The sequence below is a fragment of the Helianthus annuus genome, chromosome 9 (assembly GCF_002127325.2).
Source record: "Helianthus annuus cultivar XRQ/B chromosome 9, HanXRQr2.0-SUNRISE, whole genome shotgun sequence".
In the NCBI taxonomy this organism is placed as follows: Eukaryota; Viridiplantae; Streptophyta; class Magnoliopsida; order Asterales; family Asteraceae; genus Helianthus; species Helianthus annuus.
The window spans coordinates 139,076,833-139,093,311 of record NC_035441.2 but is presented as its reverse complement, the minus strand read 5'-3'; the positions used below and the strand labels follow the sequence as shown (position 1 = coordinate 139,093,311).

Genomic DNA, 16,479 nt, shown 5'->3' with positions numbered 1-16,479 from the left:
GTTTCAGGCCGGCCCGCTTAATGTCCAATTTATGAATGTAAGTAATATCTAGTGACATGGTGAGAAATTAAAAATCCGTTACTCATGGTCAAATGAAACATTTTTTATTAATAATGTTCTTTCAAAGGTTTTTTTTTTTTAATTTGTCTCATTCTCAATTACTAAATTTAGTTTTATATATTTAGTTTGGGATTAGTAGACATACATATAAGGCCTAGATAATGCGTTGCTAAAACTAAAAGATGAAGTCTTTGGAAATTATGATATGTTAAATAGTTAAATACATAAATTAATTGCACTTTTGAGAATTAAGTGAAATTTGAACTTTTAAATAACCTCTTCTACAATATAAATATAAATATGAGCTTAAAAAAACTTTTAAACAGTTATAACAAGTTAACCCATTTAATAAATGTGTTGTATTCGTGTTAACACATGTGTTAAATCATTTAACTTAAAATGTGTGGTGTTTGGTCAATTCTTTGTTTAAGTGGCATGTAAGTCGACCCAAAAAATATATTTTCTTGTGTTGTGTCAATATTTGAGTTTCGAAGTAAAGTAAAAAGTGACACTTATTTGTAAGTCGCAAACAACGGGTATTTGAGTTTTGAGGTAAAGTAAAAAGTGATAATTATTTGTAAGTTACGTAATTGAGCAACGTAATAACAAAGTTTATGAGTTTATTACTGGAAGTAAAATTTTTGTAGTTTCTTCATATGATAAAACAAGTAAACCTTTTGTAGTTTCTGGATATAATGAAACAAGTAAAGTTTGTGTGGTTTCTCCGTATAATAAAACTACGGGTCTGGCTATTGTACAAAAGGGATTTCATGTACGAATTGTATGTAGGAGTCTCAACCCTATATTTCCCAAGAACAATGATTCTAAATGACTCGATGACATTTACGTAAATAAGGAGATTTTACAATTAAAATAACAAATAGAAAAAGAGTATTATGGTCTTTCTTGCATGAACTACCCCCCCCCCCCCCCAATCATGATTTTCAAACGGCAATTAAATTACACTATATTAATAAACATTTTATTCTCTTTAGTAGGCTATTACTATAGTTTGTTAATTTAAAAAAAAAATATTTTACAATCTATAAAATTACGTCATTGTGTAACGTTACCTAAATCACGTACCATATGTAAATTCATTTTTTTTAAATCGTATTAAAATCGCCACTTACAGTGGGACGAACGATGTAAATTCAAATTTTTAATTGTTTTTTGTCTGTTTGATAAAATAGCTTTTCGTCAATGTGGGACTCGCTCACTTGGTAAAGACATTGCTTTTTAAAAGAGAGTTCCCGTATTCAAACTTGGCATAGACTATTAATTTAAGACTATTGGTATAATAAAGTAGGAGCAAACATTGCCATTAAAAAAATACCATTCCAACCGAAAAAAAGAAAAAAGAAAGAATGAAGTTAATGGGTCAAACTTTCATGTTTGTGTCGACTTTGACCCGCTCACTCATGATTCATTTTAGATCTCACGTTCAACGGCTTTATAGCCTAGTGATATCTTGGGTGAGATAAGGCTTTGGGACCAATAGGTCCTGAATTCGATTCCCACGATAGGGGTTTTTCCCATATTTATTGGGTTTCCTTCTGAATTGGTGTATAGACATTATGTCTAGTGAAAAAGATATGATCAGATGGTTCTGCTGGTGGCACAATAATACTCCAGTGGTCCGTTCGTGATCCAAATTTACCGTTATAAAAAATCATTTTCACTTCTAAGTTTTACAATTTAATTTATAAAAATAAAATTGGATACACAGATCACTTTCTTTTAATAACATTTTTTCAAGCTTATACTTTTATAAATTTTAACCTAAACCACACATTTACGATGCACACGCATTTGCATGACTCGCCATCATCAAATTTGGAAACCCAAGGGACCAAGAAACAAAAAAATTCCAAACATTCAGTTGCCGCCTTCAATTTTTCCCAAATTTTTTTCCCAAAAATTTTCCCTCCATCATTCCAAAACCGTAATTGAAAAAATTCACCACACGCTCCCTCCAAAAACCCTCCTTGAATCATATTAAATCTCTCTATTCCCACACTTTAACAACATCTGGCAAACTCTCAGATCTCAATCTCAATCTCAATCTCTCACAAATGGCGATTGCTGCAACTGCAAGCCCTAACTCCAAACCTACCCTATCTACTCCCAAGAAGAAAACAACAACAACAACGGTCACCACCACCGGCGATGAGGAGAAGCAAATCACGTCTGAGATGAAGTCTAACAACCAGAGCTCTAAACCGCAGAAGAGGAATACTAATCCAGGTGTTCGTGTTATTCACGGCAAGATTTACGACTCTCAGAACGGGACTACTTGTCATCAAGTATGTTTGATTTGATTTGATTGCGTAGTTTAATTTCTGCGATAGTGTTTATGTTTTGGGATTAATCGATTATATACCATGTTTTAGGGTTTTCATGATTTTATATTCGATATGAGGTAGGTGTTTTAATGTTTCTTATGATTTGTGATTGAGATTGTTTAAGCTTTGTTTTTAGGTTTAGATTAATGTTTGAAGTTTTGTTAGGACGTGTAGGCGAATTCGAAGCGATCTGAAATGAATATGAGATATATGTTTGTACTATGTTCTAGATGGGAGCTGTGTTGACTTTTAGAGTCAATCTGTATTAATCACAGAGCAAAGTAATTTGTTAGTACTAATTGTCAATTTGTAAGAATCACTAGCGCTAGTCTGCGATGGGGGTACCGAGTACCGACTAGCTATTAATCAGAATTAAGGATTATGTGAATTGGAAATTTATATGTAATTTTTCAAACTTATATATATTCTTCAAACGCTTGGTTCTAATTGATAGATGATCAGTTCAGTCTGTATTCAGTCTTGTGTTATTTCTTTTATTAATCTGTAATTTGTTTTTTCACCTAGAAGTTAAAAGTTTTTTTGGTTTATTATTAAAACATTTCATTCTTTTCGTAGTGCCGACAGAAGACCTATGCTGTATATGTTAACTGCAAGAATCAAGCAAAGGCTAAGCCATGTAACATCAAGTATTGTCGCACGTGCCTCTTGAACAGGTTAGTTTTTCTCTGCTGTTTTCAACACTTTTATCAAACTATATGTTGGTTATTACTTCAAGTTATTGATCTCAACATATGGTTTATCTTTATCAAGATATGGGGAGAAAGTTGAAGAAGTGGAACTGTTGGAAAAATGGGATTGTCCCAAGTGTAAAGGTGTCTGCAATTGCAGCATCTGCATGTAAGTATATAAAAACCACATTTTTGCAATATATGATCTGTTAAACTAAGATAAAATCTAAGAGCTGTTTTAACCGTAGGAAAAAGCGCGGTCATCAGCCCACTGGTATGGTCGTTCAAATGGCAAAGGCAAGTGGATTTACGTCTGTTTCTGACATGATTGTTGCAAAAGGTGCTCAAAATGTTAGTAATTACAAGCGAGTGAAAGAAACAACTGCTTCACCAAGAAAGCTAGCTTCTCCAGCAGAGGTGATGGTTCTTTTTTTTCCTCTAGTTTCTTTGATAACAGTTACAGCTATCATGTTTGGAAATTTATTAAAGCACTAAATTTAATCAGGGAATTGTTACCAAGTCACCGAAGAAACCGGGCAAGGAAAATCTGTTTGATGGCAAAACAGATTTAAATGCAAATCCTATTGTTTCAGCCCCGTCGCCTGTTGAGAAGAAACCAAAGAAAGTGAAGCGGAAGGGACTTGAAGTTAAGCCTGATGACATTGGGGTTAATAATGTTACAGAAACTGAGACAACCAACACCCTGAATGAAAAGAACCACAAGAAACTAAAGTCAAATGGATCAACGGAGATTGTTGAAGGAACTGTTGTTGAGAAGAAACCAAAGAAGGTTAAACGGAAGGGTCTTGAAGTCAAGCCGGATGTCAATGGGGTTAATAATGTTTCAGAAACCGAGACGAACAATGCCCTAAATGAAAAGGACCAAAAGAAATTAAAGTCAAACGGGTCAACGGAAATTGTTGAAGGAAATGCTGTTGAGAAGAAACCAAAGAACGTTAAGCGGAAGGGACCTGAAGTTAAGCCTGATGGCAGTGTGGTTAATGATGTTTCGGAGACCGAGATTAATCATGCCATAAACGAGAAGAAGCAAAAGAAATTGAAGACAGACGGGTCAAAGAAGACTGTTGATGGAAATGAAGTTAAAGAAAGTAACATTTCGCATGATCAACATGCAAACCAGCATTCAGAGGATAATCAATGTTTAGTAAAAAAGAAGACTTCAAACTTTTTTGAGTCTGTTATCCCTTTGCCAGCTGGAACTGAGTTGGTAACTGTAGCTGGGGTTGACCTTTCAAAAGAAGATGCTGGTAATGCATTGCAGTTTTTGGAATTCTGCTCTACTTTTGCAAAGGTAAGCTCTAATTTTCTAAGTAGTTAATGTGGTAAAATATTGGATATCGGTTAAGGACTGATATTTGAGATTTACGTTATTGCGGTGAGATATTGGTAATTTTCACATCATGTTTATTTCATACCATTAACAAATTAACCTTTTGCAACTTGCAAAACACTAATAATTGTAGCTAGTAGGAATTGATTAATACCTAAAACACCAACATTTAACGCTAACATTAATAGTAGCAATAAGAAGATAGATGAATGGTAAAACTAAGAAGAAAGATACTGATATTAGGAAAATTGGTGATATATCAGTCAAATATCGGTCAATATTGCTGATAATATCGGTACCAATATTTTGACCGATATTTGACAGTTGACACCGATATTTCACACGGGGACCGATAACTGATATATCGGTGATATATCACTGATATTAACCATATATTTTATTTCATTTAATATAATCTGGAATGTAAGTTTCTTCCTGAATGAAACGCACTGTAATTTACCTTCTTTTTGCAGATTTTAGATGTGAAAAAAGGGCAGGCAGAAGCAGTTTTGAGAGATCTAATTAAAGGCCGAAGTACACGCCGTGGGAAATTTACTTCCGTAATCCAGTTTCATATCCAGCTGCTGTCTGTTATTCAAGAGGAATTGGAATCTGACTCAGAGTATGTACTATATATTTTATTTCTGTTACTTTAGCTAGTATCGTAGTGTAAAAATTTACAGCATGGTAGATACACATATTCATACTGACGTATAATTTTTCAGATCACCAACACCGGATCCGAGTCATGGCAATGATTCATGGCTGAAAGCTCTAAAAAGTTGCATCTCTGACTCAAACGTGAAACACATGGACTCTATAGACTTGACAGCTGCCGGATATGATAATTTGGAATCATCGATGAAACTTAAGCTTTTGGTTTTCCTGTGTGATGAAGTTCTTGGAACTGAGTAAGATAATTATTTAATTATGTACACCTTTAATGATTTAACATTTATATTAACTTACTTGTATAGTGAATTAGTGATTGTATACTTGGTGTTATTCAACAGAAAGATAAGAAATTGGATTGATGATCAAAATGTGAAGTTTGCTGAAAAGAGAAAGGAAGCAAAGGAGAAACTTTCGGTTGCAAAAGATAAGGTATAAATAGTTGTTTATATAAAGAATAACTTAAATTAGTTTGTTTTTAATGATTTGGTGTGTTTTGTTTTGTTTTTGAATCTATAGGAGAAAACTATAAAGCAGAAAATGCAGGATGATATTGCCAAAGCAATCATAGCGAAAGAAGGTGTTCCTCTTACTTTATCTGAACATGATGCTATTGTTTCCAAGATCAAGAATAAAGCAGCCGAAGCACATGCTGAAATGCTTGCATGTAAAGATATGGTTCCAATTGGTAAGTTTTTTTTTTTATTTATATGACCAAAAAATTATAATACCTGATCTGTTAGGTTGACCCATTATCTAAAATGTGTGATTATGTAGATAAATCGAGGCCTGATGCTGTGAGAGCAGAGCCGATTTTCAGGGACAACAGTGGGCATATGTACTGGAGATTAAAAGGGTGTTCCGAGAATCCTGGAATTCTTCTTCAAGGTGAGATCTAGATGCAGTTTATGAAGGTTTAATTTTATTTTTAATATTTATAATACTGTTAAGTGTAACTACTACACAACATACAGATATAGGAACTGGGGATCATACTGTTGAAGTGGTTGACAAATGGTTTGAATTCGATGATGAACAGATGGATTTGATTGAAAAACACATAAATGTCTTGAGGTAACTCTTATCCTTTTTCTTTTTTGCTTTTTAGATGTTATATACTTGTATTATAGAGCACTATGGGGACATTATATTCTAAATGAATTTGGGATAGAGAAAGACAACTATGTAACTGCCTTATGCATAGGGGTGTTCACGGTTTAGTTTAAAACCGTGAGACTGTCCAAACTGGTTTTGTTTTGCGATCACTTTTTCAGTTTTTTCAAACCGTAGCGAACGGTTTGGTTTACGATTTATAGCAAAAACCAACCGTATAAAACCGGACCGGACCATAAGTTTAACAAATATTTCAAATGTTAATATATACACACATATATAATTGCATAGTTGCCTATTTTTTAAAACAATCTAGACATCTCTTATTAATACTTGGCTAGTGTGGATTTTATTTCTTTACTTAATCTGGGCTTTTTAAAAACAATTGTGCTTCTACATTAACTTGTTTATGTATTTTTACAACAATTTTATTTTATGTTTTATGCATTTATAGAAAAGGCCCAACAAAAGCCCAAACTGTTGGTGGCGGTTTGGTTTGGTTCGGTTTTAAGTTTGAATGGTTTGGTAATCTTAAACCGTTACTAATAGTTTGGCTCATGGTTTGACGTAAAAACCGCCAAAACCAAATCGTAAACCCTCCTACTTATGCATCAATGTAAAACAAAAAACTCACAAGTGTTTATGCTGTGCAAACGCAAAAAGTGTTTCATTTTCCAACAGGATACAATATTTTCAAAAATTGTTTCAGTTTCTTGGAACATTTGTTAAGTAGTTGCTAACCAGGTTTGTGGTGTTATTTTGCAGGACAAGGTTTAGAAAACACTACAAAAACTAGTGGATGTGCATTTTATTGTTGCTAGGGGTAATGCTATGTTATTTTCAAGACTTATATTAGTCGTAGTTTAATCCTGTTGTAACGCGTGATGATCTGTGTTTTGTTCATGTACAGTTCATGGAATATAATTTATATTAGCTCCATGAATTTAAACAAACTTTTTGTAACCTATATAGGGACATGATTATTTTGAAGGTCAAGTTAATTTGGTCATGTGATGTAAGATGTATTTAGAGTTGTGATTTTCTTATACAACACAAATCTAACATTAAATTTTTGAGTTTAGGTTTAATCTAAATGAATCAGGTTGGGTTTAAACATGTGAAACGTTTAGCTAAATAGGATTGGTATGGGTCAAATTGATAGGTTTGTGGGATGACTTGTTTATTTTGAAAAATGCTTGATGGTCACGCCCTGAACATAGTTTCACAACACTCAGTCTAATTGAGTTTGCATAAGGGTGTGAGGGGTGCTTCTGAGTAAACAATCGATTTCAACGAAATGCTTGGGTATGTCGCCACAATTGCTTTGGTAATCGAGATCAAGTTTTTGGCTCGTGAACCCGAAGAATGTTGGAAAAGGTTGAAAATTGGGTATGGGCTCATTTGGTAAATCGGGAACATTGTTGCAATCGAATCGAATTGATTCGGGTTCTTTTGGGTTGCAATGAGATTTCACTCCATAGTTGGTTGGTTGATTTGGGTTCGTGAATAGTTTTGTGTACGGTGGATCCTTACTAAAAAGGAACGTAATAAAGTATTTTCAACAACTACAAATGATAGTGTCGGCGGGCATAGTTTTGCCCCCTTATTGGGTCACATGGGCGGGATAGTCAACAGTGCTAGGCAGCTGCCTGACACTTCCTTATTGACCCAACAAATTTAGGATTTTATCCCGCATTAAAATTACGATGTTGCCATCAGTATAAAATTATGTTTTTGCTCCCACTTAAAAATAAATTTGCTCTTTTACTCCCAGCTAAAAATTTCGATTTTGCCATCAGTTAAAAATTACGATTTTGCCTCGTTTAAATTTACACTTTTGCCATTAGTTTTTTTCCTTTAAAATTACGATTTTGCCATCAGTTCAAAATTATGTTTTTACCACCACTTAAAAATAAATTCGTGCTTTTACTCCTAGCTAAAAATTTCGATTTTGCACTCGGTTAAAAATTACGATTTTGCCCCATTTAAATTTACACTTTTACCGTTAGTTTTTTTCTTTAAAATTACGATTTTGCCATCAGTTAAAAATTATGTTTTTACCCCTACTTAAAAATAAATGTACGCTTTTGCTCCCAGCTAAAAATTTCAATTTTGCACTCGGTTAAAAATTACGATTTTGCTTCGTTTAAATTTAGCGTTTTGCCATTATTATTTTTTTTCTCACAGCCAAATTATGATTTTTCCCCCAACTTAAGTTTACAATTTCTCCATCGTTTTTGTTTGTTTTCATGGTTAAATTACAAGTTTGCCCCCATTTGTAAATTTGCAGTCATGCCGGCAGGTGCCTGGCACTCCCCCATTGATCCTTTTAGTTTACGATTTCATCCCTGAATTAAAATTATCATCTCGCCCTCGGTTCAAAATTACGCTTTTCCCATCGTTTTATTTTTTTTAGCAAAACTATAAAAGTTTTATGTTTTAATTGGTTTACTCCATTTAATTTTTTTTCGTGTCAAAGAGCTGCCTAACACTCGCTCATTAGTTCTGAAAAATTACATTTTTGCCCTAAGGCAAAAATTACGATCTTATCATCGTTTTAATTTTTTCCCTAGCAAAATTATAGTTATGTTTTCTAATTGATTGAGAATTATTCGGCCATCACCCCGCAACGTGGGTGGGGCGTCAACTAGTTTGTTATAATTATGTAATGTGTTATTTGAATTTTGAATTCAATCTTAAAATAATTAATATTACTTTTATTGAAAATCGTAGTTGTGTATCTTGCATTTATTTACATCGTATTAATTAATGTACATAAAATATGCAAGGGTAATTGTAAGAACAAATGTATTGTTAAGATGGAGTTTGTCTTTTAAAAGTAGGGTAAAGTTCTTGTACAAATAATCTTAACATACTAAACATACAAATTGAAGAAAAACTCAAAAAGACAAGGTGGCATTTTTGTAATTATCAATAACTATCAAAGTTACTCTACAAATATACCTAAAAAAACCTAGCCACTCCCCCCACCCCAAAAAAAACCTAAACCCCCCACCCCCTACCCCCCAAAAACCTAAAAAAAACCTACCCCCCCCCCCCCCCCAAAAAAAAAAAACCTAAAAAAACCTACCCCCCCCCCACCCAAGCTAAAATGCTAAAAACTAAACCCCCCCAAAAACCTAAAAAAATCTAAAAAAATAAAAAAAACACACAAATTATTTTATTTTATTTTTTTAACATTTTTTATTAAAAAATCGCTACTTTTAGTAGCAGCCAAAAAAAAAAAAATTTTTTTTTTCTTACGAAATGTAGCGATTTTTTAATAAAAAATGTTAAAAATAAAAAAAAAATTGTGTTTTTTTAGGTACTTTTTGTTGTAACTTTGATAGTTGGTGGTAATTACAAAAATGCCACCTTGTCTTTTTGGGTTTTCCTTCAATTTGTATGTTTAGTATGTTAAGATTATTTGTATTTGATCTTTTGCCTTTAAAAGTAAATGATATTTAAAAATAGATGTCATGACTTGATAATTGCAAGGATAAAGCTAAGGAAGGATGTGTCGAATTTGTTTAAAGGTTAACTTAGCTGACATCAAATTGATTTTTGAGTTCAAATTACTTGATGAAAAGCTTGATTTTGGCTGGAGTTCACTACCTCTAACATGAATGATACGGCATATCTTTATGGCAATAGTGTGATTCTTTTATATAATTCATAATACAATGTTTTACCATGCTATGGAAAATCTAGTTGTACAAAGTGGATGCAAGATCCAAGTAGCTTTGAGTAATTACAGTGTTGTTGGAAATTAGGCAAAATAAATGTGTTTTGGGCTTTTTTGGGATTTGTGAATCTAAAGATAACATATCCTTTTTTAAGGGCTAAACTTCTATATAAATATATAGAAAAACGGGCCAGCAAGCGATTGTGACCTGACGATTACAAAATTATATATCGAATATTAAAATCACTCCACCTATCCCACTTAAAATTACAAAGTTTCGATCTACCACTAATCCAAATAAAAGAGTTTTCTTTGATGATTTCCGCCGTTCGATTGAAATGAATGTGATGACTATTAGAAATTTTTTGCATTCCCCATTTTCCATATCTCCCAAGCCGCCACTTGCAAAACTGCTCCGACAATTTTCTTCCACGCCTTTGATCCGTTCATATCCAAAGCCATACCTAGGATTTATTGGATGGAGGAAATCTGATCCGGGATAGGCAATTTTAACCACGTAAAAACTGTCCATACGAAACCAATTTTGCAAAACAATCCCACAAAATGTGAATCCTAGTTTCTTCCCTCATGTCACACAACAAACATGGAGATAGAGCATCATCTGTTTCTTCCCTCATTTAATAGAATGAAAGGACGGTGTGTAGACACAAAAGTCAGGATGGCCGAGTGGTCTAAGGCGCCAGACTCAAGTTCTGGTCTTCGAGAGAGGGCGTGGGTTCAAATCCCACTTCTGACATTTTTTTTTTCTAGATTTTTTTTGTTAAAATCAAACGAAAAAGAAAACCTGCCTGCTCATGTATTTCCATTAAGCCCTTCTTTTGTTTAATTTAACTTGTGTCCCTCCTTTACAGAACATATATAGCCTGGTTCATATAGAAATACATAAAAATCAAAAAGAAACTTCTTTTTGATAATTTTAAATTTTATATAAACATTTCATAAGTCGTAAAATACTTTTTAATATAAAATTTATATATGATTTCAGATGTTCATCGCTTAAAATTTATATATGTAACATTCCAGTTACAAAATATATACAAACAAATTAATTTAAAGGTCAATTTAAAAAAAATGAGTTAAGTTTGTGTTTTGTGAAAGAATATAGGCACCATCCATCTATCCAGATGTCCATTGAAGACGGAGAATTTGTTCGTGTAAGACAGTCCATTTAAATGGGAAGCCAAGGGTGCTGACACTGAAACAGGACCTGCACTACTGGCCTACGTGGGAGCTCAGGTTTGATCCTGAAACCGCCACGTGGCACAGAAGGATAATTAAATCATTGGAAATGGAAGATAGCCGACGAACACCGGATCCATGATTCCTTGATTCATACAAGGATTATCTCGTTGTTTATTCAAGATTCTGAGCTGCAATACGTGGGCTATATACGTATGCTCAGAGATGTATACATTGTAGCATGTACATATAATTTCAAATAATTATAGCAGTGTAAAGTAATCCAGGCAGGTGATTTACTGATGTGTACTCTAGCCGTAACGTCCTCTCATTGATCCCCATTTCTTCACATGAATCATCAGTTTCCTCCTTTTCCTTTATTTAATTCATTTTCATTAAAACAGAGACGATTACAGACAAATGGCAGGTAGACGGGCAACAAGTTGCGTCGCTATCCCCTTTTGAATAGCAAACCCTACCTTGCTCAACACAAAATTCTGCCCCTTAACATGAACGGTGTTACTGCTTACCACTTGCTGAACCTGCTTGAGGAACTGCACCACGTCAGGGGCGAGAGCCCCAAAGGTATCAAAAGCGAACGGGACGAACACGTGCTGAATATCATGGATAACATGTTAATCCCAATTCTAAGGGTTGGTTTATTTTGATTAATTTTGTAATATACAATCTGGGTTTGACGTTAATGAGACTAATTCGTTTTGTTACACTTAAGTTAGACTGCAAAATTTCAGCTTTAGCATTTAAATATAGAAAACAACGGCTATGAAATCTACTGTTTACTCAAGTTGCACAGAGTCATTAATCTGTTAAATGAACAAAATTGCTGAAGGTTTTATTTTCCAAGTTTCATATGTAAATGAGGGAAGCTAGACACAAAAGTCAGGATGGCCGAGTGGTCTAAGGCGCCAGACTCAAGTTCTGGTCTTCGAGAGAGGGCGTGGGTTCAAATCCCACTTCTGACATGTATTTTTTTCTAGATTTTTTTTTGTTGAAACTAAACAAAAAAGAAAACATGCCTGCTCATGTATATCCATTAACTATTGATTTCACACTTAATGAGTTATTGATTTCAAATTGTTCAATGTGTAAAATAAAATTTTCTGTATCTTGCATTTATTTACACCATATTAATCTATTTATGTACATAAAATATGCATAGATACTTGTAAGAACAAATGAATTGTTAAGATGGAGTTTGCCTTTTTAAAAGTAAAGGATTGTTGAAAACCAGATACCATAGTGTGAAAATTGCAAGCTAAGGCAGGGCCGGCTTAGCCATTTTGGTGGCCTAAAGCGAATAAAAAAATTGAGGTCTTTTTCCCAAAAAAAAAAAATATTATTTGAGAAAAATCCTCCTTTACCCGGGCTTGGAACCGGCAAAATAAACTAAAAGGTTTATTGTTGGCGAAGTTAATTTAATTTTTTTGTATTTTTATACATTTTTTGTATGTGTAAAGATAGGTTCAATCCAGCCCAAATATCATATATAATTTTTTTAAAGTCGGAAGCCCTATTGATTTGGAGGCCTAAAGCCCAAGCCTCAAAATACTTGGGCGTGGGCCGGCCCTGAGCTAAGGATGTGTGTCGAGTTTGTTTAAAGCTGACCTCAAATTGAGTTTTGAGTTCAAATTACTTGATGAAAAGCTTGATGTTTGCTGTAGTTCACTACTTCTAACATGAATGACATGAATGGAAATATATTGATTCTGTTATATGATTAATAATACAATGTTTTCCGATGCTATGGAAAATCTAGTTCTAAGGAGGTACAAAGTGGATGCAAGTAGCTGTGAGTAATTACAGTGTTGTGTTGGAAATTAGGCTTACATCATACATGTTCTCTTCTTCTCCTTTCCCTGCATACAATTCAAATCCCAATGAATTTTAATTTAATTGTTAAAAAGTTTCTAAAATTGGTATAAAAACTAAATGTAACAAGTCAGAACTCACCAACTTTGGCTGTGATTCCCGGGCCAAAAAAGGAAGCAAATTTTTCCTGTGAAACGGAATTGTTTAACGTGAGTTATATAATTCACACATATACATAGCCAAACCAAAACCATAGAGGTAGAACTCTCACACTGTTCTTATTTCCAATGGGTCAAACGGAAAAACATTAAAGGTTAACTAAACATCAAATGGTTCAAATCGTTGAATGGGTAGAAAGTCGTCTAGAGTGCATTTAAACGCGTAAACTCTCCTAAATGATATTATTGAAAATATATAGATTATATTTTAATACGAGTAAATTACGTTTTTGGCCCCTGTGATTATATCACTTTCACAATATTAACCCAAAACAAGAAAGTTTAACATATCTGCCCTCATGGTTTCTATAACTAACCATTTTGGCCCCTAAGTCTATAGATCATGGGGGCCTAAATGGTTAGTTATAGAGACCATGGGGGCTAAAATGGTTAGATTTAGGGGCCAAAATGGTTAGTTATAGAGACCATGGGGGCAGATATGTTAAAAGTTCTTATTTTGGGCTAATATAGTAAAAGTAATATAACCACAGGGGCCAAAAACGTAATTTACTCTTTTAATACTATAGTTAGAATTTGCCACATCAAGATATGACCAATTTTGAAGTTGGGAAGTAGTTGTTAAAAAAAGGATTACCTGTCTCTTCTCAAAATCAGCCAACTCAAGTGCTTTTGCCTCAAACACCAACACTAAGCAGTATTTACCATCTTCGGTAACCTGAACCATCATACCCAGGAAGTAAGACAAATGCCCGAAAATGGTCATTAGCGAAAATCAGACAAAATCGTCCTCATATATAATTTGGTTTTAAGTTTTAACAATATGTTGATGGAAGTCAAGAGGCTCACTTCTTCACGAATTTTTTGCAACACCGGAGCATTTCTTCTTGCTACACCTCCACCCTAAACCAAATGATGACATATATGATATACCAACATTAGCCAGTGGTTAACTGATAATCTGCAGAAAGTAATAACAAACACCTGCATAAGATGTATATAAAAGCAAGAACTTACCAGGCCATACTGGAATATACGTTTTAAAGCCTCATCCAAATGTTGCTCATCCCCATATCGGTATCTGATAACATCATCTCTAACCTAATACAAGGGAGACAGTTTAATGGTAATGATGGAGAAAAAATTGCAGAACACAGTCAACAAAACTATCTCTAACCACATTGACACGTGTCTAAAGTAATAACTATAAAGCGTTAATAGCATATTGCAAAATTTATCTTTCTAACCTGCTTAAGGATTGGAGTTGCACATTTTTCTCTTAAATTCTGAGCATCAGCGTATGTCAAACATGGTACTGGTTTGAGTTCTGCATACTGCAAAAATGTAATACAGTGATACATTAAACATGGAGGAATAAAAGTATCATTTACTTGTAATTGCAGTTGACATGTACTACAAAAGATGAGTACAAGTTTTAAATCATGTTGTCGTCAGGAACACGATGTCCTTCGAAGTCACAAGCATTTACAAACAAAGTTATGATTTATGCAAACTCAACATGGTATTAAGTACCCCGAGAATGCTGGATATAAGGGGAGGATGATTAATAAAAGCGAAAAAATGGCTCACCTTAAGAGCCATCCCAATAATCGACAAAGGAAATCCATATGTTAACATCAACGCAGACCATTCAGATCCAGGGAGAATATTGAAGTATGCCCCAAAACCATAACTGTAAAACACGTGCAACACAATGTTAGACTGTGCGTTATGGGCTAATGCCCCTTGCCAAGTGGCCCAAAAGAGCGTGAAACACCTCCACGGTGGGGCGTGAGTGCGTGACCGGGGTGAGAGGGGAGGTTGTCGATCACAATGCTTTGTTTTTCTTTGTTTTATTTAATTTCTATGTGAAACCATTAGAGAAATAAAAAGTGAGTGAAAGCCCTCCAGCCTACATGACAGTCACTTTTTCATTTTTTAGTGAAACCGTTATGCATGGTCTTAAAATGAAACCTAGGTTTTCGTTTTCACTCTCCGTTATGTACTACTTTGGACATGAAACTTAAAGCATAAAGTATGATCAATGTGCTTACGATAGGAGCGATAATCCAACACCAAGTCCAATAACACCAAAAGAGATCTGCAGAAAAGAGGTCATAATAATAAATATACAATTCAGCAATACAGGCTTAAACAATTTAACATTAACCCACACCATTAACCTAAATTCTAATTTATTACCTATTTCCTCTAAAAGCATAATACAATAAAGATAAAATCCAATCAATTCATAACTTTTAATTAAAATAAACATAAGTATGCAAGTATATTATCCAAATTATATTATATCAAATATAACATTCCAATCATCAACTAGATGCATAAACAAACAGCACCGTTGAAAAACAATTATGTAACTAGTACCTTTGCGAGCGAAAACTCATCGTCTTCAACTATCGATTTGCCACCGGTAGGGGCAGCAGGAACAGCCTGAGACGAATCAGCTGCTTTAGCGATAACAAACTTAAACTTAAGGTTACTTTTAGGCGGCAACTGATCCTGAATAGTGAGGTAGTTTGAGCTACGTCGGAGATTGAGCGATGAAAGCGGATTGAAAGAGATTAATTGATGGTTGCCGGAGAGATTTAACCGATGAGAACAGAGGACGTTACCTCCTCCGATGATCGATGCAGTTGCTGCTTTCATTGTTTTGGTGCTAGTGATTAATGTCACAGGAATAACTGAATAAAATGATACTGTTTGTTACTCGTTAGGGAAGAAGATGGATTAAGTTTCGTTACAACCGCCAATTTCTAATGACGTGTCAATATGTCCGCTACAAATTAATTTCAGGATCTTCATTTTACGGTTAATTTCTTGGGCATTTAGGGTGAAGGGGGTGCTCACCTAATAGGTGAGTCCCCTCTCTTACGCCAAACCAATCCTCGTGTGCCACGTCAACTCCCCTCTTAAACTCCCCTAACACCCTAAATTGATGGCGGCACTCCCCTCTTAGGTGAATTGTTTAAAAAAAAAAAAAAAAAAAAAAGAAAAGCATTGATTGGACAAGGCCTCTCTCTCTCCTCCCTCTCTCCTCGGTGAGCCGCCACCGTTTCTCTCACCTCTCTCTTGGTCACCGCATGGTTGGCGGTGTATACCCGCTCGGCGAAACACCTCCCCGATGGGGTTTTCGGTGTGCACCCCGACCCCCCTAAGCTATGGACTAGGAAATAAATAAATAAGAAATTTATTTTTTTAGTCTTTTAAATAATTTAACATAACATACTAGGAAATAAATAAGAAATTTATGTTTTTAAATAATTTAACATAACATTACTGTTAAAAAGGTGGCATGGACTTGAGCAACAGTGTAAAAAGGAAGTCTTTTCGTGTTCGA

General features: G+C 34.4%; 2 protein-coding genes, 1 long non-coding RNA gene and 2 other non-coding genes across 5 annotated transcripts; 3 read left to right on the top strand and 2 right to left on the bottom strand.

Moving 5' to 3' along the window:
- The first annotated feature begins 1,976 nt into the window (after nt 1-1,976).
- LOC110908790 lies at nt 1,977-7,244 on the top strand. Its single transcript, XM_022153769.2, has 12 exons — nt 1,977-2,366; nt 2,982-3,079; nt 3,177-3,263; nt 3,343-3,511; nt 3,600-4,406; nt 4,919-5,067; nt 5,171-5,356; nt 5,459-5,549; nt 5,637-5,805; nt 5,895-6,005; nt 6,092-6,191; nt 6,996-7,244. Exons 1-12 carry the CDS (start codon nt 2,136-2,138, stop codon nt 7,024-7,026), a joined length of 2,229 nt encoding a protein of 742 aa, XP_022009461.1. The 5' UTR covers nt 1,977-2,135; the 3' UTR covers nt 7,027-7,244.
- Nucleotides 7,245-10,588: 3,344 nt separating this feature from the next.
- On the top strand, nt 10,589-10,672 carry TRNAL-CAA. Its single transcript has one exon. It is a non-coding gene; the product is annotated as a tRNA-Leu (tRNA).
- A 593-nt stretch (nt 10,673-11,265) lies between these two features.
- Nucleotides 11,266-11,726, bottom strand: LOC118482130. The gene is made up of 2 exons (XR_004867390.1): nt 11,595-11,726; nt 11,266-11,490 (listed from the first exon to the last, which is right to left on the bottom strand). It is a non-coding gene; the product is annotated as an uncharacterized LOC118482130 (long non-coding RNA).
- Nucleotides 11,727-12,014: 288 nt separating this feature from the next.
- On the top strand, nt 12,015-12,098 carry TRNAL-CAA. The gene has a single exon. It is a non-coding gene; the product is annotated as a tRNA-Leu (tRNA).
- Nucleotides 12,099-12,817: 719 nt separating this feature from the next.
- Nucleotides 12,818-15,922, bottom strand: LOC110908789 (thylakoid membrane protein slr0575). The gene is made up of 9 exons (XM_022153768.2): nt 15,507-15,922; nt 15,176-15,222; nt 14,712-14,814; nt 14,369-14,455; nt 14,139-14,222; nt 13,971-14,024; nt 13,759-13,839; nt 13,087-13,132; nt 12,818-12,992 (listed from the first exon to the last, which is right to left on the bottom strand). The coding sequence occupies exons 1-9, from the start codon at nt 15,786-15,788 to the stop codon at nt 12,934-12,936; spliced, it is 843 nt and encodes a 280-aa protein (XP_022009460.1). The 5' UTR covers nt 15,789-15,922; the 3' UTR covers nt 12,818-12,933.
- Nucleotides 15,923-16,479: the final 557 nt, after the last annotated feature.

What these genes read in the sequence shown, in the direction of transcription:
- LOC110908790 (XM_022153769.2), top strand. Translation starts at nt 2,136, where the DNA reads ATGGCGATTGCTGCAACTGCAAGCCCTAACTCCAAACCTACCCTATCT. An exon ending in TGCAATTGCAGCATCTGCAT is followed by an intron (nt 3,264 to 3,342) that starts GTAAGTATATAA and finishes TTTTAACCGTAG; the next exon opens with GAAAAAGCGCGGTCATCAGC. An exon ending in GATGAAGTTCTTGGAACTGA is followed by an intron (nt 5,357 to 5,458) that starts GTAAGATAATTA and finishes GTTATTCAACAG; the next exon opens with AAAGATAAGAAATTGGATTG.
- LOC110908789 (XM_022153768.2), bottom strand. Translation starts at nt 15,788, where the DNA reads ATGAAAGCAGCAACTGCATCGATCATCGGAGGAGGTAACGTCCTCTGT. An exon ending in GTTGGATTATCGCTCCTATC is followed by an intron (nt 14,815 to 15,175) that starts GTAAGCACATTG and finishes CGTGTTTTACAG; the next exon opens with TTATGGTTTTGGGGCATACT. An exon ending in GGGAATCACAGCCAAAGTTG is followed by an intron (nt 12,993 to 13,086) that starts GTGAGTTCTGAC and finishes AATTGTATGCAG; the next exon opens with GGAAAGGAGAAGAAGAGAAC.